Source organism: Chelonia mydas, chromosome 17 (genome assembly GCF_015237465.2).
Source record: "Chelonia mydas isolate rCheMyd1 chromosome 17, rCheMyd1.pri.v2, whole genome shotgun sequence".
Taxonomy (NCBI): domain Eukaryota; kingdom Metazoa; phylum Chordata; order Testudines; family Cheloniidae; genus Chelonia; species Chelonia mydas.
In genome coordinates, this window is record NC_051257.2 from 5,998,594 (window position 1) to 6,024,598 (window position 26,005).

Sequence of the window (26,005 nt, forward strand, 5' to 3'; positions counted from 1 at the left end):
ATTCGCTCATCATGTTGGAACATGAAGTCTTCGTTTTCTAAATAACATGTCCCAGCAGCGTCTCTCCCTGGGAAAGTTCATAGGAATTCCTGTTTAATTTGGAGATATACAGTATATATAAGTTGAGACCTAAAAAGATACAGATCTCATTCACTGCCACCAGCATTTATAAATCATTTAAATAAACTGAGAGACTCCCCTTTCCCCTCAAACATCCTGTTCTTAGAGCAAATGTTGCTTTTTGCTAAGAATAAGCTTTACGTTTAAGTAAACAGTGTCCCCCCCTCCCCCCAACCCCAGTCATTAGCACAAGATCAAAGCTTAGATTCATGCTACCTCTACTGTAGCCCAGACCCTACTTACAAACTGGGACCCGAAACTTAGGTTTTGTCCCACAGTAGATTCAGCCACTTACACTGGGGCCTCGAGTCCTCTTCCATCTGCAAACAGACGTCGCTGTGTTATTCAAAGACCCGGACACCGGGTACGTGGGCTACCAGCCTGCATCGGATTACCGTTGTTTTCATGCCCCCGTGGTTTATATGCTAAAAGCCTATGTCCGGAGGATTAAGCTCCCATCCACTACAGCTGGAGCTTTGGGTGCTGAGCTGGCTGGAAAGCCAGGTGCTTCGAGTCCCCAAACAGCGGCTCTTGCTAGCCAAAAGCAAACGGGGTTAGGGGCTGTGAGTCCCATCCGCCCGGAGCCCAGGGAGGCAAGAACAGGTCCGGTTCGAAGCATGGTCTCCGCGGCGCTTCGGCCAGATTTCAGTTCACGGCTGCTCGCCAGCCAAAGCTGGACAGTGTCGTTAGGTTTTCCTTATAAAAGGGCTCGATATTGACCCCTGCAAGACTTCAGTGCTCTGGATCACCTTTGTAATGCGTTGGCCCTTTGAGGCCTTGTCACTGAAAACCTCCCACAACAATCGGCCAAGGTGGGGATTACCAGCAGGGCTCTGAAGGCGATTGGGGTCTGAAGTCAACAAAGTTTCCCTACGGGCAGGGAATAAACCGAAGCGGGCAGCAAAAAAAAAAAAAAAAAAAAAAAAGCCAAACACCTTCCAAGCCTATGCAGGTTTCCCCAAGCCCCTTCCACAGAGAAATCGAAATAAAGTGACCGCCGCACAAAATCTCCCTGGCCCAACAGCAGCCTCCTGGGCCAGTCAGTTTCTGAACATGGCAAAAGCCATTTAACCTGGGTTTTCAGCCACCACCACTACAAACCCGGTCGGGGGCATAACTATTCCTGTGGGCAAACAGTGGCAAAGGTGGGCGACAGGGGGAATCACTGTGGCATTTACCAACAAGCAACTGAGGGAATCTGCCTCATTGCAATGGACTAATCCCATTTCAATGTACCCCCCTTCCCCCCCACACCCCCCCGTCAGTTTTAATCTGTCTTGCAAAAACTCCTGTCCCCTTTTGCTCTGCTCTGCCCCTGGGGAGCAATATCTGCCCCTTTTATTGACTTGGGCCCGGCCAGCTCTCTAACTGCCCTAAATTTGTGTAACCTTTTGGCAATCCCCTTTCTGGGCTGACGTCTGAGGTAGCAGCTCCGCCGCAGATTCATCTCTAGTCAATTAAAATGGCCATTATTGTCCTGCTAACGACCATGGCTTTTTAAAAGGAGACCAAAGAAACCTTAAAGCGTCTCGACCTACTGACCTTGTCCCTGGATTAGTAATTGGGGAACAAAAGGGGAGGGAGACTCTGCTTTAGCCAGGGGAGGCCACGGTGAAAACAAGCGCTGGGGTTGGGGGCGCTCTGGATCCCTGGAACAGCGGGTTTATGGGTAAAAGAAACAGCCCGGCAAAGCGTCTCAATCCAGATAACGTGCCCACCGGTGTAAATAGCTTTCAAGTGAATTCTCTCCTTCAATCAGTTTATTATTGTTGGGGTTTGATGGGATTGCTGTCCCCGCAGAACCCCCCCAGGGAAATAAAAATAAAGGGGAGCTCCCTAATACACCAGCAGGCCATGAACTTGCCAGCAGGAGGAAGGAGAATTATGAAGGGTGGGTACCTCGAGTGCCTGGCATGAACTGGAGTTAAGGCAGTTTATGAACTAGCTGGCCTGCAGAGGTGATTATTGATCAGTTTCGCTCCACGGGGAAAGAAAAGGAGTACGTGTGGCACCGGAAATAGCCACCGAAACACTGGCCTCTTCTGGGCTTCCCTTTGTTCTAGCAGCCTTTACAAAGAAAAGAATCCCAGTCTCTGTCTGTCTGTTTCCCCTTACTCCGGATCGCACATGAGTTACTGCTCATGCCGCTCTCTGGAAGCGGTGCCGGAGCGAAGGGAGAGAAAACGGAGCGGTCTCTAAGCCAGGACACCGTTTAGTGCGTGTGTTATTGGTGATCTTCACTTGACTCCCCTCCCATCCCCCATGAGCTGTGATGTTGATACGCCCGGCCACGGGGACTCGTGTGAGCAAATGCACGTGCACGCCGCTATGCCGTGTGAAGTGCAAATTTTCACAGACACGAGGAAGTGGATCCAAAACCCTTTTTGTGTGTGTCCATCTGCAGCCTGACCTTGGCGAGGCCCACGTGTGGGATACATACTGCGTGAGCACTAGATATTGCACCTAGATGCAGAAAACTCCTGATTCACACACACACACGCTGGAGTGAATGTGTACATCCACACACACACACGTGCTGGAGTGAATCAGAAGTTTTCAGGCCACAATTTGCCCTGCCTACCCCGGTACACACACACACTGGGGGGCCGTCTCACACGCATTACACGTCCATTCCGCCCCTATCCCGCGGATCCCGTTTTCATGCGTACGCAGGGAGGTGTCTGTCTGTCTGGAGGTGGGTGTCTACCCCTCTGCAAAGCAAGGAGCTATACAGGTAACATCTAAATGACCGCTGTGTCTTCAGCCCTACAACTACACCCCGTTGTCACATAGGGCTGTGTTTAGGGGGGCTGATGGCCCAGGTACCCCATAATCTAAGGGGGAGCTCATCCCAAAGAAACCCCGTCCGACTGGGCTGTAACCAGGGGTTTGCTGGCCCAGCAGGCCGGGCTCCCACCCGCCCCTGAAGGGTTAAAGGCAGTTGACTTGCCCTTTTATCCGCGGTCTCCCCGGCCCAGCCCTGGTTGTCTATTGATCAGCGATTGATCGCGGCAGACAAAGGGCTCTTCTCTCCCGGCGTGCGAGCCCCGGCGGCCCGCCTCGCTAATTGGGAGGGAGCCGGGGCTGGGACAATGGCCGGGCGACTCCAGCAGACCGGTGTGAGGAGGGCCCGGGGGAAGAGAGGCTTCCTAATTGGGGGCTGCCGCTGGAGGGATCGCCCCGCGCTGCCTTTGTCCCCGGCCCGGGGAGGCGGTGTGCCCGGCAGGCAGGCGTCAGGCGCCAGCCCCAGGACAAAGAGCTGTCTGCTGCCAGCTCCCACCCGGCCGGCTTCCCAGCAAACCTTAACCCCTTCGGCCCCCGGCGGCGGACAATGGGGAGACTCAGTCCGCTGGGACCCTCTGCAGGGGGGGCAGGCACCCCCTCCCCCGCACTCGCCTCTTGATCCGCCCAGAGCCGGCGGTGAGGGGCTTGGTCCCCTTCAGAGCGGGGTGAGGGTGTGGGAAGCTACTGCCCCCCCCCCAACAGGTTTGTGATCGGCGCTTCGTGGCAGCCAAACCCCCTTTCCTATCCCGCCCCAGCTTCCCATAGGCTTCACACGGAAGTTTATTCTCCAGGGCTAAAAATACAGCCGAGCCCAGGGTAGCCACAGAATCGCTGCAATGCTAACAACAGGCCGGCGTCTGGGCCCCGATAACCTGCCCCGCTCATGCCTTCAGAGCTGCAGGAGGCGGCCTAGTTCACCCACCCAGCACCCCTGGGAGGCCCCTGGGTAAGTAGCAGCAGCAGGCTTGCCAGAAAACCTCCCACAAGTCATGGCCACAACGGCAAAGTAACTTGGCCAAGGCCCTGCAGTGAGTCAGTGACAGAGGCAGAATTAGAACTCAGAACCACCTGACCCCCCCCCCCCCCAAGCTCCTTCTTCCAGACCCCGGCTGCCTTCTGCCTGATTATAATTTTCAAGTGGGTAACTTTACCGGAGAGGTTATTAGAACCAGGTTAATCACTTGTAGCTTACTCTCCTGGGTTTGTCCCTTGTGTTGTTCACAATCACAAAGCAGGTATGATTTTCCTTTCATTCTTCATCATTCCAGATTACTCAGTGTATTTGGGGACATTTCATTGACTCCATGGGCTTGTGTTCAAAATTTGAGCTTTTTGCTTTGTTGCCATGGGTTATAAGTCACGTTCTAAGGTCTGTTGGGATGAGCGTGTCAATTAGATTTCTAGGATGAATACTCCAGGTGAAAAGCCTTTAAAACTCACTTTCCATAAGCAGGTGCGGTAATAAAACTTGATTGCATAAGTGTTTGTGGAAAGGGAATAGAGAAAGGGGTGTAAACCGAGTGCCTCGGATTTGTTCCAACATTTGAATAAATATTCACAAAAAGATATTTTTGCAGCTTTTACCCAGTTCTTGTGAATAACTGAACAGCTTCAAAAAACTGAAATGAGGTTTTCAAGCAGGTATGGACAGATCTGCGCCATCTTTCAAATTGAGAGAGGATTGTTCATTTTCTGTTAGACTAGGCCCTGAGCAGAAAAGTCTAGTTCTCCCCCTTCCCCCTTGGCAAAAATATACATATATTCAGTTGCAACAAAACTTTTGATTCTACTATTTTATTAAGGGGACCTCTGGCAACACTACCTATTATGGCCTGTCTAAAACCAGTTTACAGTCTCGGTTATGTACGCCTGCACCCTTTGTTCCAATACCACATATAAGTGCAGTCTTACATTAGGTCACTAAAGTTATTATGCTAGTAAACTGCATTTACTAACCACCCCAATCACATAACATTGTCCTCTCCCGCGCGCGGCCCCTCCCTGGGTTGGCAGCTCCTCCTCCAGGTGTTTGCCAGAATACAGGCCCTGAGTCTACCAACCTGCAAGTGTAACTTCAGGCCCATGATGAATAGCTCTATTGAGTTCAATAGGCCTAGGACAGAGTTGCGTGTACCGGTGCATGAGCATTTGCAGTGTCAAAGTGCTCTGATGATGGGGCTCTACAGGGATGCAGGAGGATTAGACGGCGAGACCTTCAGGGCAGGATTCTAGTTACATCTCTCTAGTAGAGCCCTGTGCACAGTCGAGTCCACCACTCTCAAGAGATGTCAGTAATTTTAGGTGCCTCACTTGACACACATTAAACGAGCTTGATTTTCAGCAAGTGCTGAGCAGTCACCCTCTGGAGGGGAGAAAAATCAGCCCCTTTAACATTTTTCAGGGTTGAGCACCCCAAAAAATTGACACGTCCAAAGTAACTTTGGAATTTTTCGACCGTATAGCGTGATGTATAGTAAGCATCAGATGCAGTATTAACAACTACCAATGTGTCTAACAAATACCTAAATTGGTTAGTCTCTAAGGTGCCACAGGGACTCCTTGGTTTGGTCTGGTTTTTTGAGGAAGAGGGGATGATCAGTGGAACATACAATGCTTCATTTCCAGAAGAAACAGAGCAGCAGAGTTAAGACAAGCAGAGTTTTGCCATGGGCATTGTGATGTGCAGAATTACATGCCTCTCCAATGTCACTTCATCCCCAGATTACACCACAGGGTGTGTCAGGCCAGAGCAATGTAATGTATCCATTTATAACAAAAAAGCCAGCATGTAGCCAACGGTTACTTATGTTGTTAGTTAAGTTGCTTAAATATAGGATCTGTCGATGGCTTCAATGTCTGTCTGGCTGTGAGGGAGGCAGAATTGTTCTTGCTGGCACGCTTTGCACTGCCACAAATGAAAAACCCACACCCCCCTTTGGTAAGCAGGGAGCCTCAGGCTGCTCTGGGAGGTCCGGCTTTCAATCCCTGCAAGCTCGGCTTCCACGGGAGTTTGGGCCGAGTACTGCGGAACTACTGAGCTCTTACACACCTGGGGTCGGGGTCTGGGTCTGTCTTCCGGGACACCAGCGTGAAAGGACAGATCCTCCTTTCATTGTGGTCAGTGAGAGCCCGGTCATGGATTTCAGCAGGAGGAAGACACTGGGCTTTTGGATGCTGACAACACCAGACCCTACACCAGCATAGATCTGGCCCCCATTCTTCAGTGACGTGGGCAGACAAACACCTGGGCCTATACAGAGCCCATTGGGGCTTTGCCTACACGGCTTTTCTTGAGGCCTTTAACAGTAATGTCTGTCAAGCAGTGAAAGAGCACGGTTTCCTTTAGCTTGGCTCCAGTCGAATGGTTTCTTACAAGGAAAGTGTAAAAGACAGGCTAGTCCTTTCCTAGCTGAAGGATATAGAGGAACTTCCTGATATACACAGGCAGTCTAGAAATAGTCTGTGCTAGCCCTGGAGCTTCATACCCCAACCTCTCAACAACAACAACTCGCTGCAAGAAGGAAGCAAACATTTAAACATTTACCAGCCATAGCCTCAGAATAGGTCTGATGGCCCTATTCTTGAATCTGGGGATGTGAATAGGAGAGATTTCCCTATAGATATTTATTTTAAACCTAACTTCCTCCTCTCTCCCTCAAGCCAGCCCTCCTCTAATTAAACATCAATGTAAAGATTGCTTTCTTGCTAGGTATTTGTGAAATGTTTTCCCTTATAACTTCCTAAAAAACAGACTCAAGATATTCAGAAATAATTCTGAGAGCCTGTTTCAGTAATTTCATTCCCCTCCCCATATGAAAGTAGTTTCCAAACTGGGGGATCCATTACTCAATTTTAGATATTATCCACATTAGATTTATGTAACTTTGGAATTACATCACCATCGCACCAGTAACTTCACCAAGCTATTATCTTAGACCCCAAATAGTCACACGCAGCCAGCTTCACCGTTTTAAATATTTTATCAGTTAAGCAACTTATATTTGTTTTAAATGAGAACTTAAGATTACCCCAAATTTAAACAGTTAACAAACATGACAATACACCAGCGATGGCCAGCACGTTCTGTTTGTGACAGTTAATGAGAGAATATTTTAACCATAATGCACAAGTTAAATTGAAATAAATGGGGGGGGGGGAGGGAATAGCTACTTTTAAGGAAAAAGCACCAACTATATAAATGAAACAAATTTAACTAACAATCACCTAGGAACACGTCCCGTTTCCAGGCAGAAAGTTCACCCTTGTGCGAGACTGACCTCATGCGCGTTTGTTAACCCATTTCGCCAGCAGAGGGCCCCCGACACCCGACGCCGCTCTGCGAGTGACCCCGTAAACTCCGAAGTTTCCCCGAGCACAAACAATTTGGCTAATAAATCTTCCAAAGAATGAGAAAAGGGTAATTGGTGGAGAAAAGGGTTGTTTATGTCATCCTTGATTGCTTTACCATAAAGCCGGGACGTTCTCCTCAAGCCAGAGAGACATTAGGACCTCCCGACCTCTTTGGAGATGTAAGGACCGGGGTCGATTTAAACAGATTGCATCGGGGAGACCACGCTCCTGGAGGATGAAGCTGGAGGGGAGGGGGGGTGTGTGTGTGTGCCTAATGCCCGAGGGAGACTAGATCCTTGACCGAAAGGGAGAGGGGAATTATTCGAAAGCCAATCGTGAGATCTCCAACGATCCTAGATCATAAAACCTCAGAAATTAACAGAAAAGCGAAAACGCTCGTGGGCCTCTTTACCTGGGTAGCAGCTGGAAGCGTCTCTGGTTTTTTCAGCGTCTTGCCAAACAAAGGAGAACTCCGGACAGCACTAGCTGTGTCCGAGCTGCACCAGCCGCCTCTCTCTAGTCCCCTGGTCCTTCACACCTGTTAGCAAACTAGCTAAAATTAGCCTATTAAGACAAAGTGTAAGAACGAGTCTTATTTACTGGAGGGGAGGGGGGCGCTACCCGTCGCTCTTCCTGCCTAAAATAGAAGTCACAACCCACGTTAAAACAATTCTAACGAGGTATCTTTTGACCGAAAAACGCGAATTGGCTGGACGATTACTAGAACGGAGCTTGTTCGCAGCTGTTGGAAGGGTTCTGGAACGGGGGGGTGAGAAGTCACGTCCGGAACGCGTCAGGGGCCCCACTCTGCCATCCTTCCCTGGATGCACCTGAGGAGGTCCGCTGGCGTTCCTTGCTCAGGTGAGCAGACTTTCGCTACTCGTGTGATTAAATGCGCGCAGAGCCTGCTGCTTTATGGGGGTCCTGGCTGCAAGAGTAGTGGAGGGGGCTTTGGTTATCCCCGAGGAGCCTTGGTTTGATGCAGACTCGCACAAAACCACCCCCATTTTTTACCTTGTTCTCAAAACGTGGTAGCCACAGATTTCGCAGCAGGAACATTTAGATAATAAGATCTGGCCCTTGGGACTTATTCTGGGGGCGGCAAGGGAATTCCAACAAACCACTGACAGATAAGACAGAAAAATCCAACGTCATAAAGCCAAGTTAAAATAAAAGGCTTTCTTTTCTCAGCCAAGATGATTTTCAAAGAGCAACCTTTTACATGGGCAATAAGGGGGGAATCCGATTTTATGTTATGTGTGTGTTTTAAGCTTAAAAAAAAAAAAAAAAAAAAACCCGTGCAGCAAAATGTTGCAACCCTGTCGCTGGAAACTGTATCGGCTGCTGTCGCTTTGAATCAAACTCTGTTTCTTTTCGTTTATATCCCAATAATACAAAACGGATGTTTATATGCATTGCAGCATTTTAATCTTTCCTGGTCGAAATTAAACGCAGGCTCGCAGGATTTAGAACAGACTTTCTACACATCCTCTAATTGAAAATAATAACGAACATATAAAAAAAATCCGCCGAACCTAATAAAGTCTCCACGTTTAAGAATCCAAGTCTTCAGACGGTAATTGAACTCTGTCACGTCTTCTCCAGGAGCTGTTGGATCCACGAATCTGGGACAAGTACAGTAAGTTAATAGGCATGCCAGGGTTTTCATATGTCCGGACTTAAATGCAATGGGTGCTTCATCGTAGACCTGTAGAGAATCGAGGACTACACAAAACACACACTTTTACCCCATTAGTTCGATTCCTTCTCCTGAGCTAATCATTTACTTAAAAACACACAAACGCATCTGAAGTCAAAGGTGCAGAGAATGAGGGTGATATAGAATCAACTCCCCCCCCACCTTTGGGTTAATTAAAGCAAAATAAAGCCACCTGGCCCTGCAACCAGTTACGCAGGTGCTTAGTAGGTGACTTGTCAGCACGGTTCACGTGCTAAAGTTAAGCACGTGCCTACCTGCCAGCTCAGTGCAGGGACCTGCACTACTGTAGTTAATTGAAGGCTCTCACGCTTACTCTTGGTAAGAATGATGCCATCCCAGTTGTATTTAGTCCTGACATAAAAACCAAAAAAAAAAAAAATTGTTAGTGGTTTTAATTTCTTAGGGTGATCAGAAGCTCCCCTCAAAAATCGATATGCATGCAGGGCTATTCAAGTTTCGCGGGGGGGGGGGTGTCGGAATTCCCTACTCCCAGAAGTTAGAATAAAGTAAATAACCCCCATCGAATCATTCTGAAATGCAAGGGGAGATGAAAAACGCCAAACTGGCAAAGCTTCTTAGAATATTTTTTATTGAAAGATGTGAGAGAATTCATCAAAAAATGAACAGATAGATACCCGAATAACCAGCACATTTCAAATCCTGTATATTTTTATTTTAAAACAAATATAGCGCACAGTCCATGTGATATTTAAATTTATTATATTTCTTTTTTTTTTTTTTTTTTTGTTCTGGAGTGAAAAATAAAAACCTGAGGTTTATTCCTGCATTTCCTATACCCCGCACTGCAAAGATATTTTCATTACCATTTTGGATTTTTTTTCCTTGAAAGAGTTCCTTAACGAATTGAACTCTGGTTTTAATGACTGAAAAGTATATACTGATGGCACATGATTGTCCTAGAGAACAGGCGGGATAAACAACATTTTAAAACACAGATAAAGAAACCAATATCTCCTTCAATCACAAAGAGCTAAATATTTTTTTCATTTACAATATATATGCTCATGTAAAATGAAAAAAAATTAAATGCGATGAGTTAAACTCTAAATATTATGTACACACCAATGTACAACTGAATAAATTAATACCAATTTGCATATTCTGGGATCCTTACAGCTTATTTACACAAATTTTCATTTATTTCATAAATATTTTTTTCTGGTACACAGGTAGATTCCAAACCTGCCATGTCACACAGCTCTGAGTGTCGGTGGCCTTTGAAATCAGTGGTGGATTCAATAGAGCTGACAACAGTTTATTTCCATTTCCCCCCGACAAATCCGGCTACACACATGTTCATAGTCACTAGGCTCCCCCAGAGTTATTATTTTCCTCTTAAAACTGTCTGTTTTAGGTGAGGGGGTGGGGTTGAAAGCATCTTCCGCCCTTCAGAAATCAGTCCCTATAGAAAGCACCAGTCACCTTTCCCACAGTCTCTTTAAAGGAATGACTGGTACATTCTTTCACCATCCCGGAAATCGTATGTGTTCTGGGTAATCCATTGATCAAGAAAGTTACACGGCCGATTGGAGTCCTTTTGCTTTTCCAGATGTATTTTGAGTCCAAACCAGTGGGACTGAGGAGGGGAGGGAAGGAGACTCTCCTTATTTTCTGAACTGGGTTTAGGGAGGGGAGATCCTATCCATTATATTCTCCTGGGTCTGAGTGGAGAGTGGGGGGGGGGGGGGAGGAATAGTCTCCCATAATTTCTCCTGGCTACGGGATATTTTGCTTGTGGATCGTTCACTTGGCCTCTGCTTTGTCTGGGTGTCTGACTTGTATCCCTGTCTTTAACTGCCTGACCCCCTCCCCTTTTTTTCCCCTTGTTTTTTTTTTTATTTAAATAAATATTTATACTGTGCTGTACAAAATCCCAGTGCTTCTCAGCCCTCCAGGCTGGGGTGTTGGCAGCTCAGCCAGTCACTTGGGGGACTCTCTGCCGGGTGACACCTCCCTTTGGCTCTCCAAGCAACTGACCAGTCTCTGAATATTCTGCAGTTCGTTGATGGAATCTTTCAGGGAGCTTTTGGGAGAGAGGGAGCCCCTCTGGCTGCTGGATTTGTGCAAAGGAAGCTCTGGGAGGGGGCTGGATTCCCTGCTGCTGCCGGGTTTGGAGCCTTCCGAGCCTGGGTTCAGGCTGGCGGGCAGACCGGTGGTGAGGAGGTTGGTGCTGGGGGGGATGGTGACGGGGATCTGGTATGGGCTGAAGCGCAGGCGAGGGCGGGTGCTGCTCAGGAAGGGATTCCGGGACAGGGAGCTGGCCGCAGCCGCACTGGTCGCTGGCAGGGCTGAGGCGGCGGCCGCAGCTGCGGCCATGTAGGTGTACGGATAAGGGAAGAGTCCGCCAAAGGTGGGCATCGGAATTCCCTGCAAGAGAGAGACAAAGGAGAAGAGCTTGAAGAGCGCCTGGCGGTGGGAACTGGCAACATCGCAAGCTGGGGGGCAGGGGGCAGAATCCCAGGCAGCCAGAAAATCCAGGTGAGGCCCCTGAGACCTTTGAAATCAAGGGATTAGGAGAGAATCTACTGCCGAGGTGAGAGGCCAGGAGAGCAGACTCCAGGTGAAAGGGGTTGGCACCTGCGGCCAGTTCATTGGAAGGAAGCGGGGGGAGCAGGGATGGGGAACCAACCAGTGCCCCACAGAAAGGACAGCAGGCCTGGGACCAGGGCACTTCATCCCCGGGACCCAGGAGGAAGTCGACCTCGCCAAGCTCCTGTGCATCTCTTCAAACGCAGAGCCCAAGAGACAGAGGCTTGCTTGTCTGTCAATTGTCTCTGCGCTGGCTGAGCCTCTCTGTCCTCTGGGAGCACAAATGACCTTCCACCAGCAGCGGGAAATCAAGTCAAACTCATTAACAAATGGAATATTTTCCTCCAACACTCTCACCCAACCAGCTCAGCACTTTCCATCCCTCTGGGGCAGGAAAGATGCCACCAATTTGTGCCTCCTCTCTGCTAATAAATACATGCCACCTATCAGATCCTGCACCGCTTCATTCTGAATTTCCCACTGAAACAATACACCCCGTACGGGGCAAAAGAGATTTAAACATCAGTGAGCAGTGAAAGGAACCAAGCTGCTGAAACAGACCTGGACACCGAAACAATGCCCTCTTAACTAGGCTGGGACCTGCTCAAGGAACAGGTAGTGATGAGGAGAACCTGTTGAATTCCTAAAGGATCTTGTAATAAATGGGGAGAGGAGGAGGATCAGACCTGATAAATAGAAATAAAGTTCACCAGCCCCTCTGCTCCGCAGCCTGAACCCTCTACCAGAGAAACGCCTGTTAAAAAGCTAGAGCAGGACCCCACAATAAGCTTCTGCCTTTACCAGGTCTCCACCAGCAGCATGTTCCCTCTCTGCGTTTGCCCGTCTCCCAGTCTGTGCATCCTCTCACGAGTTTAATCACATTAAGCCACATAGTAAAGTAGGGTCGATAAATTAGATGGTTTAAATGGCACCTTGGTGTATTTGGGTTGGGCAAAACGCACACGCACAAACTCAGGATGCAACAGAAGAAGCCATTTTGAAACCCTAGTTTTGGCCAATAGAAATAGGCTGGATCTTTCTCCCATTGAAGTCACCGGGCAGAATCGGGCCCTTTCCGCTTTCCAGACATGCTCCTTATGCCCCCCTCTGATTGGGGGGGGGACATAATGAGCCTTGAAGGCAGCTGCCACCTACACACCCTCTAGCCCTGATCCTTAGTCTGCAGCAGTGCAAGCCTCCTGGGTTTGACTCAGGATTCCCCCTGTTCAAAGCCTGGGAAAGGCACAGAAGTGGATGGGCACGAGCACCATTCCCATTTATCTCCTGTTTGCATCAGCACCAAGCAAGCAGCTGGAAAGTCATAACTACAGCGGGTAGGGAAGCTCAGCCCGAGTGCGCCCCTTGAATGGAAGGTCCGTCCTGGCTCCTGCACGTGAGAGATTTTGACACACTCACACTGGAGGAGAGACTGGAACTAGACTCGTTTAATTCTGTATCAATTCAATTCCACTGTAACGGGGGGGGGGGTTCAAAATGGGGTCCCTGTCCGCTGGCTGATTTGTTACCCTTCAGATCTGGCTCCGTCTAAACGGATTAAAGTGTTCCAGTACCAAAGGGAGGATGATAGGAGCAATTATTGGCCGGAGACAAATGTCACTGATAGAACTAAAGGGACCCTCGGGGGGACCCTCGCTGACTAGCATTGCTCCTGCAGAAGAAAGCAAGTGATAATGCCGCTCTCAGGCGCTCGGTCTCCCCTGTCTCCCGGCTGGATTGATTTATTTTGTTTTCAAAAGTCCCATTCTGGCCAGGAACCGCACAGAATCGCTCTCCGGATAGCAGGATCCGAAATATTACCCTACTTCCATGGGACCACCGGCCGCATTTCTCCGGACAGCGAAACAGCCCGGAGGTATTTGAAGGGGGAGGGGAGCAAGCAAGCAACGTGGTTTCCGATTCAATCAGCAAAGGGGGGGGGGGTGGGATACTGACGGGTAACAAGCCACCGCTGCCCGGGGAGCCAGGAGGGTGAGGGGATGGCCTGGGGACAGCGCTGACCTTGCAATGAAAGAGCTGCCCCGGCTCCAGCCCTGGTTTTCCATTGCGAGCTGATGCGGCCGGCCCAGAGGTGCAGGGGCTCTGCAAATTAAGCCGTGCCGGCAGAAGGGGCTGCCAAGCTCCAGACCCCTCCGCCGCCCATTTCTAAGCAGGCGACCCAAAAGATCGCGCGGGGGGGGTTAAGAAGAGAAGGAAGGGGGGGTTAACTAGTGCAATGAAGGGGGAAATTAAACACGGAGGCAGATGCGGGATAAGGGGGGTGAAATGGGGGGGGTGAGATACATTCTTGGGAGGGGAGTAAATCGGGGTCCGGGTTGGGTAGTGGAGGGTAGGGAAGGGGGGGTACCGCGGCTTGTCCCAGCCCCTTCCAGGGAGCCCCGCTTACCTGAGAGGCCAGCATGTGCTGGGAGAGGTGGAAGGGGAAGGGGGTGGCGGTCCCGGCTGCCCCCTGGGTCGAAGCCAGGGCCCCGTTCTCCAGGCCCCCGCCGGCCACCGAGGCCAGCAAGTGTCCCATGCCCATGGCGGAGAAGGCCCCGGGGGCCATGGCGAACTGCCCCGGGTGGATGAAGAGGGGCTGGCCGGCGCCCAGCGGGTTGAAGAACTGCTGCCCGTGCAGGCCGGAGAGCGCCAGGCTCTGCAGGTGGCCGGGGCTCAGGTGCGGGGGGCTGTCCGTCTGCACCATCAGCGGGGCGAAGGGCTCTTTGCTCAGCCCGCCGCCCTCCGCCTCCTTCTTGGGCGCCTCCGGCTCTTTCCGCCGCCCCTCGGGCTTGTCCTTCTCCGGCCCCCTGGGCTTCTCCGGGCTGGGTCTCTCCCGGCTGCGCTCCTCCGGCAGCCGCGGGCTGCTCCGCGGGCTGGCCTCCTCCGGGCCGGGGCTGGCCCCCCGCGCCGGCCGCTCCTCGGGCAGCTTCTCCAGCTCCGGGTCGCTCTCCGGGCAGGATTTCTCCTCTGCAAGGAAGGGGGCGGGGGGGGGGCTGTGAAACTCGGGCCCATTCCGTGCACTGGGGGGGCTCGCACAGCTCGCACAACGGGAGTCAACACCCCCCGCCCCCGGCCTTCTGCAGCCACAAACACCCCCGGTGCGGTGCTGTCCAAACCCCTGCAACCTCCCTTTATCACACACCCCCTCGCAACCTGCCTTCCCCAGCCGGCCTGTCTGGGTGGGTCTATTTAAACTCAGAAATAAACTGGGGGCAGGGGGGGTTCCTATTAAAATCTCCACCGTTTTGGAAAAAAACCTCCTCATTCATTGAAGAAATTCAATCTCTTTTTAGGGGGGGGGGGAGAGAATTATACCTTTATAAACTGGTAATTGTGGGGCACGGGGGATTAGCACCGCTTTGCCAAACAGGAGGAAGGTATTTGCTAAAGGCACCAAAATATAAGACAGCATCCTATCAATTAGCTTCATCCTCACACTGGTCTGCCTAGCTCATGACGGGCTCCGCGGGTTAAAAGAAAGCAAAAGCCATTCAGAAAGTAAGGAGTATGTGCAGAATTAGAAATTAATTGATTCATTTATTGCATAGCTAGATTCGGTGTAATTGCACAGTCATGTTTATGGGCCCATTAAAAGGGGAGGGGGGTTGTTCGGGTTAAATCACTAGTCACCATGATCAAGATATGTTCTGAAAAAGCACTGATAAAAATACACATCTTCGTGTAGAGAAAAAATCGTGAATTGAACCGAATTCACAACAGAATAGATGCATACAAGCAAGCATCTCTGTAGTCTGAGGTAGCAAAGATCCCATTTTGGCAGGTAACTTCACGCATCCAGATTTAAATAATATCGGACTCGTGATTCAGAGAGCAAAAAGTTTGAGGCAGCTTACGTTAAATTCCTTAGTTTAAGGTATATAGTCATTGCCGATTTAATGGATTGCGCTGAAAAGCTCTTAAGAGGGCCAGGTGTGTCATAAGCCCTGGTATTAGGTAAATCATATTTCTGCAATTTCATTAATTTTTGCAAGCCAAAGGCCTAAAATAGAGGAACCGGATTTTTTAAAAAGCAGCAAATCCAGGGACAGTGTGTCAGTTTTATTTTCATTTACTAGATGTGAGCCTCCAAGTTCAATCCCGATGTTCTCTCCTCTTAAAATTAGGAATTTTTTTGGGGGGGGGGGTTAATTTACCCATTGCAACCAGAGTAACCCTCCAGGAAGGAGTTCTGAAAGCCAGTAAGGCTATGTAACATAATGATTACATTTAGGCAGCCTGTTGTTTACACAAATTTACAACAGGAAAATGTTAGAAGTTGTAAATAAGCTTTGCATTCCCATTCCCCCCTTTCCAGCTACATTTCTTCAGTTGTAACATTTGGTTCTTTTGTACTGGTCAACCTCTCTGCCTCCTTCTCTTTTTGGTGGTGTACATTCTTCTTCCCACTGGTCTGAACCCCGAATTTGCAATCAGTCCGAAGTGGGACAGAATTCACTCCATGCCTGTTTTTAATTTGTATTTAAAAGTGGCACCTTTGTAATTGCCGAATGAGGAACCAAGACATCCCTGAAATCTGACACCTCAGGAAAGTTACTTAAATTACAATTTTTGAATCTATTCTTTTCTTCCTCCTCTTCCAGTCTGGCTTTGACTTACAAATACCTCTAAGTTCTAGTGGGTGGAAAAAAGTAATTTTCCTGTTAACAACCTTGGGGTCTCAGTTACACCTCGGTAAATTCGAAGCCATTCCTAAATCAGATTAGAGTCTGGACCTTTTTGTTCAGAGAAGGCAAGAGAGAAAAATCCCCGCTTTCCTTTTTTAACAGCTGTCCGAAGAGTCCAGGCTGAGTTCTGGAGTGAACTATTTACCTCGGCCGCTGCGGTTGAGTCTCAGGGGACTAGGGGCTGTACCCAATGGGGAGTGAAGTGTATCCCGCACTGGCGCAGGATCACACGAGGAAGCATCCGATTCACCCCCATCTCGGTCAGGTTTGCACTGCTCCTCATACATCCGCAGGGAGGGGAGAGTGAGCTGTTTCCTTCAAAAAGAAAAGGTCATTACTAAACATTATCTCTGTGGTGCATCCCAACAGATACACTCCTGGTTCCACCTTGTCAGTGGGGATAGGGAAAGGTGGGATCGCTTTACAGCTGTGTATGGGCTGAGGTCTTCAATTAATATGACTTTGGACTAAACTAAATCCCCACTGAAATCTCCCAGGTAACTTTTGCATATCAAAAACAAACGAGCGGAAGGAGGAAATATCCAGGTTACCACTAGACTAAAACATTCTAGCTTGGAGAACAATTTTACCTCTTCTCTCGCCTTCCATTCCCAGTGTCTCTGAATCCTTTTGCAAATGGGTTATTATCGATTTTAAGCTGGGTGATCTGAAAACAACAACCACAAACTGCGTAAATTATCCTAGAGACAAGGTTTTATGCAGAAAGAGTTAAAATATTACACACACACACACACACACACACACACTTTTGGACTGTGTGGAAATCCATGTACAATCGCCCCTTAAAACGGCAACGATGAGACAAATATTGGTCATTAAAAAGAGATGGGAAATAAAAATCAAGAGCAACCTGGTAGCTGGGTCGGTTGACCTGTGCTCACCTCCACAGTTCAACGGTGCGGAATGTCAGGGTCCCATTGAGGGTCTGTTTCAGGCGGTTTGAAACACACCAAGCCCCCGGTTTAACACACCGCATGCGTTATTAAAAATGATGCTGAGGTTTGGCCTGAATTATTAATAGAGTTTTAATGATCGGAAGTTATTTTTCACGGCCCCCTGGAGGGAAGATGGCGACTAAACATTGCTGTGTTGGTAAAAAGCTATTCTTATCTCTCCCAGAGACTAACTTATGGTGCTGGCGACATGAGGGCCCTCAATAATTCATGCTTTTGAAATATGTCCCCGCGATGGTTGCTTTAAAAACGCATGTTTGATCTGCTCCACATCAGTTCTGTAAAAACAAATTGCTTAATCCCCCTTTTACTTCCCAGCTTTCCGGCCAAGCAGGTTTTTATTTTGTGCCAATATGGACAGCAGGGAAGAAGCAGTGCATAGCTAGCAAGGCAGAGCTAAAAGATCTGTCCCTTTGCAGCCCCAAAGTGCCCCTCGCTCTGCTCATCCATCTCCCTTAACCTGCACGGATCAGAAATACCGCCCCAAAGCAGGGTCGAGATGAGTAGCCAGGGACAGCTGGGTATACATCCTCCTAGCTTGCCAGGATGCTACACTGGTGTGTGTGTGTGTGTGTGTGTGTGTGTGTGTGTGTGTGTGTGTGTGTGTGTGTGTGTGTGTGTGTGTGTGTGTGTGTGTGTGTGTGTGTGGCAGGACGTTGCACTCGTGCACGGAGCCCATCATAAAGAACCAGGCTGGAACAAGTGCTGAGTGGCCTGGCTGTAGCTTGCGGCTAGGCTGCAGCCTAAGTGTTCTTTAATCGATTGTGACTCTTTGCCATAAACTTTACGATGGAAACAAGCCCACCAGGACCCTCCGACAGACCTGTCAATTAACATCAGCAGCCAGGAGTGGAGGTGCCGGTCAGCTTTTGGGCAGGGGGAAAAAGAAAACCCTCTTGGGAGAGGGTTAGTGGGGGCGCTAAAAAACGGTCAAGTCTGAAGACCAAAACCCAGCTAAAGACTCAAAGATTTCCCTCCCATCTCCAAAGCTTTGCTTGCTGCTCTCCGGCATCCCCCCAGGTGAAAGGCTAAACCTGGTTAATCTGGAAAGATATTGAATTAGCCTGTCTTCCTGGTCATTTCCCTCCGATCCTCAGCAAAAGCTGCCTTTCGAGGGAATTCCCTCCAAACGCTCTTCACGCTTCATCATTTCTATCTCCTGAGTATCTGAGAGCTACCGAGCAAAAAGGTTCCTTCCCCGTGCCAAAGAACCCAAAAGAAAAACCAGGCTCCCGGAGTGGGGGAAAGTGGGGTACTGCCTCCCCATGGGGGGCACCTGTCTGTGAAATCTCTCCCTTCGCTCCCACTCCCCCAGGTACTGCCCCCCGGACTTGTCTGAGCCCAGGCAGCGTGCTTCAGCCGTCTGGCTCACACACCCACTCACAATTAACTCCCTGCTTTGATTTTTATCTCCCCGGAGTTAGCAAACTCGATTTCCAAATAGTTGGACTCTTTAAAACTAACAACCGCAAGCTAAACAGGCTAATATTAGTAGGTGGCAGCCGAACGGGAGACTTATAAGGGCATCGGAGGCCTTGTCCAAATCCCATTGCTCGGATTCCTCCTCGGGGGACCGATCCTGATCCCACCCCGCAGTCCAGGGTTTCAGGGGAAGCAGGATCGGGCCCCTACCTCGGCTCAAAGGTTCATTTGAAGAGCAGCCCCTCTCCCCACCCCTTACCTTGTCGTTCTGGTATGCGGTGACTGCGATGAAGTCTGTTTCAGGGAACACATAGGTCCGGAAGGTGCTGTAGGGAAGCTTCAGGATGTCATTGGCTCGCACGATATGGAACCTGGGCTGGTACTTGTGCATGGAGTTCAGTATGGTCTGCGGGCCAGGGAAAGAGCGAATGGCTGAAATCCGGCCCACACAAAGCAAGCTGCCCCGCGGAATTCCTAGCCGCAGGGAGCGGGATTAACTATTAAGCGGGACTCCCCCATTGCCACCAAAAGGAGGGGTCCCCCCCATCCCCTTCCATAAATCACGTTTTACACTCTGGCCTCTAATGATCAGGTCACTCGGAAGAAGGAGGCTTGTTGCAATCTCTTTGTAAATGCTCTTTAAAAACGCAGGCTGATAAAGAGGCAAAATATCTCTCCCCAGATTATTACAATCCTGAGAATGAAGGGAGAGGCCAGGCGCCATTGCAAATTTCCTAGCAATCTGTACCTATATACAATTATTGCACACCACGCAGAAGCGGGTTATCTGGCTGCAGTTGACTGCCACAGAAAACCATGTTACCAGCCAGAAAAATATGTTCACGCCATGATCCAGGTGAATTTTCTGTCTCAGATGAAGCTATTACAGATGAACAAGCATTTGTGCCCCAAACCAGGTGTCTGAAACTGTCGCCAGCCGTCAAATTCTGTATTCCTTATTTTTTAATTGTAGAGCATTTGGGAAGAGTTCTGTCCCAGAACCACAATTTGAAAGAAGAGCATAGTTTACGGTCAAATACACATTTCAATTCGCTTAAATTGCTCTGAAAAAGAACAAAATTGTTGCAAATGCTACATTCCTTCCCCCCCCTTTCAAATCAGGCACCTAAAGTGTTTTCTTGCCTCTTCTTGAATTAATCATTCAGTACCCTGATGTGCTCAGGGTTAAATACAATTATTACTGAAGCAAAATTGCTAATGAATGGTGAATTCTTAATTATTGTAAAATGCTATTGCCCAGGCGGCTAAATAATTGTCACTTCGTCTTGCTGCAGAAGACAGTTTAAAAAATCCCAGTTTTAACCCCAAAATAGTCACCTGCTGGTGACCTGTCAGATCAGCATTATATTGATGTAATCTAGACGGGATTTATAAAGGAAATGGTGCAAAAATTCCCAATCAGGCGTGCAAATCTGCATTCCTTTTTTTAAAAAAAATCATCCCTTCCATGACCAGATGGCACAGACTAAACCCTGATCTTTCCGATTTAATGCACTCCGGCCTTTTGAGAACAACACACGCCAAAAACATTGAATTGATGAAGAGGAACCGTTAAAAATGTTGTATCACACTAGCTTTCCTTGAATGATAAAAAGCTAGGGATTATACCCTCTTGCTATTGATTTGCACACTGCATTCTACAAACAGAGCGCAATGTATTATTTAACAGCTCAGGGTTTTTTCCTACCTAGACAAAGTAATCTGAATCCTTATTCACCCCTCACCTGAGAGATTTTTCCTGCCTTATATTGCCCATATTGCCGTTGTTGGCAGCCCCCACCCACCCTTGAGTGGGCGCTGGCTGCCTGCAGCATGGATTGACTGACAAACCAACCTCTCCAAATCCCAGTTAATTACCATATCAAAAACACAGGACGATGAACTTTCTCTTTATCGCCCCAAATGCTTGTCCAAAGGCTAAAGACAGCTTGTTTGTTAGCTCTGATTCCCTCCCTCCGCGCCCCCCCCCCCTCCACCGGGCCTTAATGGCAGAATAAACATCTCTCTCCCTATTTCAGATCCGCTCTGTGCTGTGGATATTTGCAAATTGCTAAGACACTTCGATTTTTTTTTCAGTAGGCGAGGAAGATGATCAATAAGAAAATAAATAGGGACGTCTGATAGACTTTAAAAATCCTTCTCTGCAAGGAGACGCTGCTTCCTGGAACAACAAAATAAGCTTTCCATACTCCCCGTGAAACTAAGTACAGGTGGGTTACTTCAGCCACCTACCCGCTGAAATATACCAAGACCTCTTTTAACCAAGATCCCCGAGATATTGAATTGTGCAGCTGACACCCAGCCTTGCCCATGTGCCGGCTGGCATCTCCTTCAGTTGCACCTGTAAAGCATGGCTTCTTATTTGGCCACCCACTCTACCCTGTTGCCCTCAGACACCTCTTACCTTTCATTTAAAGGGAGGAGATTCTGCATCCAAAACCAAACCAAACAACAAAACCTTAAGGGTTTATGAGATGACCCTCTATTTTCCTTTATTGCTCCGCCAAAAAGTCAAGTGACCAAAAAGGTCATTCAGGACTTGCCCACTCACACTGAAATCCTCTCCGAGATCACGGTCTCCCCCGACCTCATTTCGGCAACTGTATTTAATCCCAAATCATTTTTACAGATGTAAACACACACACACACCCCACTTTCTCAGGCGCGCAGTCCCAGTCTCTCCCAGGTTCTGGTGACTAGCCTGCCAAGGAAATCGCCCTGTAGTCCCGCAGTTACAAAAGTTGGAGCAATTATGCAGTTCCCTGAGTTTATACTTATGACACTGCAGGCCACCTCCTAGTTCACAGTGAGTGAGGACTGGCAGGATCAGGCCCCGGGAAGGAAACTGAGCGGGCATATTTTAAGGGAGGAAAAGGAATAGTGAAAGTGCATTCGCAGTCCCCCGCGTGACTCGCAAACGGCGTAAGGATTTAAACCCACAATGCCATGTTCTTAAGAGTTCTTCCTTGCAAAGCTGATTTACAACAAAAAAAAAAGTTTCCCACTTTTTGTTATGGCGCAGAGCCTGTCTCCCCTGCTCCCCACTGTTTAATGGATTTTACTACACGGTTTTCAATCACTCACCCTGGGATTTAAATAGGGAATATGTCAGGGCCCCCTCCAAATTACAAAACCCATGACATCTATAACATGCAACCACATACGTTTACCCTCCACCCCACCTCCGACAGCTGCGGCGGCGGAGTTAGCGTGTGCCTAACACGGCGCGACTCCTTTCCCATTTACACCATGTGGCTGAAATTCGCAATTCGGACCGACTCATAGAGGGGGTGCGCGCACACACACACACACACACACAATCGACACAGCGATCAATCTTAATGAAGAGTGATGGAGCCCATGCATTGTAAGGCACGCTATGTGTGTTACGAATTAAAATGTCGTGATAAGCGCCGGGTGATTTACTATGTACAGATGATAAGCGCACATTCAAAGGGCGCTGTCTTGCTGGGGGAAATATGGTGCCTATTTCTAAAAGGGGCAGTTAAAAGTCATGCCACAAACACCCTGGTTTTCCTCCGTTTTTGGTTAACACATGGGGTCTTCCGGGTCTATTTTGAGAGAGTAAATAGGAACCTTGTAAGCGACAAAATCTGACGACTAAGTTCCCAGAGTTTTGAGGCTGGTTGGCTTCGTCAAACAACCCCCGGTGATCAATATGTGAAACGTGCCCACCGGAGCGAGGTTTGTTTCCCTTTGCTCCTGGGTGAAGACAGCAGCTGTTTGTTTTAGACAGCCCATGTATGAAGATGCAGTTTGTGTCTCACGCCGGCCTAGTTTTCCATCTGCCCTTCACACCCACAAACACACAACACTTAACAGGCAGCTCGCGAGACTTTCCTGCCAATGCAAAAAAAACCCCCCAACCCTTCCTGCAGGATCACAGCCCGCACTAAAAATGACCCCCCCCCGGCCCCCTGTCGAGGTGATACTTACAAATCCGTGCTTGTCCGAGATGTTGTTGGTGAGCTTGAGTTTGTGGAAGGCAACAGGCTTCGCCATCCACTGCTCCCCCGTGGCAGGGCTGTCCGGGTGGATGTACATACGCTTGGGCATCTCTGGATCCGCCTTCCCGGCTACCATCCAGCGGGAATTGTGGAATTTATACCGGCAATCATCCGCAGCCACTATATCCATCAATAAAATGTACTTGGCCTTCTTATCCAGGCCGTTCACACGCACTTTAAACGGGGGGAACATTCTCCTAAGGGAATAAAAGACAATAAGAGCAAGAGAATCTTTTCGTGTTAAAAAGAATCCGAAGCACGAGAGAGATTTTGTTACAAAATATGCCAAGGAAAGAAGCAACGTCGGAGACCCATTAATCCGCAGGCTGCGGGCCCTTCGTACCCCCAGCCCTGGGTCTCTCTCTGGGGCTGCACCGTCGTGTGCCCACTGCTAGGGAAACCTGAAACGTGCATTAGAGCCATGTTGTTACACCGTCAAGCCTAGACCTTGGGCCTCCGCTTTCCAAACGGGTCTAAACGGCAGAAGGGAGTTTTTAAAATAAGCCCACGCCGAACTATCAACCCGGAACCGATCTGTGGTCTCAGAACTACCACGAAAACCGACCCTTCTTGTTGGAGAGATTAAATCCTGATTCAGGGGCCTGGCATTTGAATGTACAGGTCCGAAATCTACGTCCTGGGCTCTCTCGTGTGTTGCCGTTTTGGACAAAAGTGCACACCCTGGATTTGTCTTTTTTGCTTTCATCTAACCAGCCGCTTCTGCACCGTCAAAGTTTCGCTTCATTCGCGTGACAGAAAACTAGCCAAGAGGTCGAAATCCCGACTTGGATTTCTCAGGAAAGTGGGGCTAGAGGTAAAAATGTATTCGGGGTACAGATTAAAGCCGTTTCCTTCCCCTAAAAAAACCCCCGAAACCCCAAATATTTCCACGGTGCAAGTTGCTACTGATTTTCGAAAACCAGACCAACGCTGAATTTATAAATATCCTCAGTGTAAAATAAAAGAGAGCTAATGCAAAGAAAGAGATGAAAGCCAGAGATACCTGCAAAGGGGGGGGGGGGTGGGCTATTGTAAACCTATTTTTAAAAAAATTACGATGGTTATTTTTCAAAAGGGCTGTTAATATTTAAATACAGGTATACGGAAGGGGAAAAGTCAACTCTCACTATTGGTCAGTCATGCAGTGAAGAAAGCATTGGAGATCTACATATACCGAATTGTTTCCATTTTACGAAATTGAAGGAGTAAAAGGTACACCGGTTTAATCTGAGGTCAAGGTGCTCAGTTACTACACACACATTTGATGTGGAATCTTGCTTCTTTCTTTTTAAAAAATGAAAGTGGGGGGAAAAAATCCAAACCATCCACTAGCCCTCTATTTCTTATTTGTATTTAATTCACCGCATCAGATTTTCTCAGCAGCAGCTTCCTCCCACCCTCGGGGGAAAAAAATTGGTAAATAAATAAAAAGAAATGAAGAAAGAAAAATCCCCACTCCGGCTTGCGGGCCCCTTAATCAGTGAAATCGACTCGTCCTGAATGTGCTTTCTTTTAAAAATGATCTAAGTCACAGGTGCAAGGAGGGGGTGGAAGAATGGGGGGGGATCACTTTTAGTGGCCCTTGCGTAGCGGTGTGTGTGTGTGGGGGGGTCTTGTTCATACCTTCCTGACTTGGTGATCACCATCTCTGTCCCCAACTTGTGAAACTGGTCCCAAAGCTCCTTGGCTTCCAGAGTCACTTTGGGGTCGTCCTCGACCTCCTCCTCCGGTTCCAGGCTCTTGAGAGAGCGCAGATGGGCTGCCTGGTGGTGGTGCCCCAGGGCCGAGACGTGCAGACCAGCTTCCGCGGCTCCAGCCAAAGTCGGGTCCGGGATGGGTTTAGCCAGCGCCGCCGGGGGCAGAGCCAGAGCCGGGAAAAAGGACGGCTGAGCCGCCGCCAGGAAAGCGGACATGGGGAAATCGGCCGGTCTGGGAGCGTGGAACGGGTGATAAGCCATGGCAGTCCCCGTGAAGGCTGGATCTCTCATCGGTGCATCCACAAAGCCAGGAGAAAAGAGGGGGGTCCCGTGCCCTGGTTTTGGCCCAGCGAGCTGCTTCCAAGTCTCTGCGGGAGGAAAAGGCAGAGCTGGGTCCGAGCAGCTCCCGGCGGCAGACGCTCCCCGGCCGCAGCTGGAGACAGCGGTAGCTCCTTGTATTTTCTGTTGTTGTCGTTGCAGCGAGGCGAGCGGGCGCCGGGCGCAGTGAAGCCCCTCGCCGGACTGAAATAGAAACAAAAGCCGAACCGCGGCGGTGCCCAGGGTCCACGCGGGGCGTTCAAAGGGCTCCCCACCGCAGCGAGTCTGGGGGCCCACGGCCACCGCGGCACCCCCGGAGAGTCAGACGGGCGGGCGATCCGGCTCCACCTCCGGCCAGGCTGCGCTGGGCGAAAGGACCCGGAGCGGAATGGTTAGATCTTGTCCTGATCTCTGTAAAACTGTGACTCTCTCACATGTCCTTCCTGCGCTGATCCCCTCGCTAATGAGCCAAGCCCCCTTGATTGCTGATTTTACGCGTTTCAGACCAATTGTGGATCTCCATAGGCGTGGTTTTGACAGCTCCGGCCAAGATCTGGGGTAAGGGGGGGGGAGGGAAGGGAAGGGAGGGAGGGAGGAAAGGAAGAAAAAAAAGAAGGTGTCGGAAGCACCGGCAGTAAGAAAACATGTCAACAGAATAAAATATTAACCAATGACAGAGAAAAGTGCTCGAAATCCCACCCCCAGCTCCTTTCCGCATACCGGGTCAGCGCTGAATTTGCTGCCGGCGGGGAGCGCTTCGCAGGCGGGGAACTGCTGACAGAAGCACGGGGCAGCCCAGAGAGTCGGGTGGAAACCTCGGGAGAGGAGCGAGCCCACATCAGAAGTGCAAAGCAACACACACACACACACACACACACACACACACCCGGCTTCCCCTGGGCGGGAGGAGGGAAGGAGTCGCCCAGATTAAAAAGTTCTAGATGTGGCGAGGGGGGAATATTACGTGTAAATGTGCCGTAGGCATATGCAAGCCGGAGTGTGCCCGTGGGTTTTTTTGTGTGCATACAGAGGGCGGCGTGCGCGTACATCCGTGCATAGTTCGCGTGTGTGTGCATGCTAGTTCGTGTGTGTGCTAGCAAGTTGTGTGTGTACGTGACGCGTGTACAAGGATAGAGAAATCTGAAGGCAACCCTGCCCCCCCCCCAATACAAGGTTGTGATCAAGTTGTGTTGATTTAACTTGCCTTGCAAAGGGCATGCGGGCTCAGTACTTTAACGTGGCTTTGGACTATCTGTTATGTAACAGGCTCACTTCAAAGCCCGGACTCTTCTTTGCAACCCCCTAATTTTATAAGACGTGGAGGGGAGACGGGAGGGCC

General features: G+C 49.4%; 2 protein-coding genes across 2 annotated transcripts in view; both read right to left on the minus strand.

The window, feature by feature from the left end:
* Positions 1-7,791, minus strand: part of TBX4 (T-box transcription factor 4) — a 116,946-nt gene extending 109,155 nt beyond the window's left edge. Inside the window, exon 1 of the mRNA XM_043531378.1 lies at positions 7,667-7,791. The gene's annotated coding sequence lies outside the window, so the exon portion shown is untranslated. The remainder of the gene's footprint in view (positions 1-7,666) is intronic.
* A 2,557-nt stretch (positions 7,792-10,348) lies between these two features.
* On the minus strand, positions 10,349-24,987 carry TBX2 (T-box transcription factor 2). The gene is made up of 7 exons (XM_037880627.2): positions 24,275-24,987; positions 22,581-22,848; positions 18,862-19,008; positions 16,797-16,873; positions 16,352-16,521; positions 13,929-14,488; positions 10,349-11,362 (listed from the first exon to the last, which is right to left on the minus strand). The coding sequence occupies exons 1-7, from the start codon at positions 24,637-24,639 to the stop codon at positions 10,916-10,918; spliced, it is 2,034 nt and encodes a 677-aa protein (XP_037736555.1). The 5' UTR covers positions 24,640-24,987; the 3' UTR covers positions 10,349-10,915.
* Positions 24,988-26,005: the final 1,018 nt, after the last annotated feature.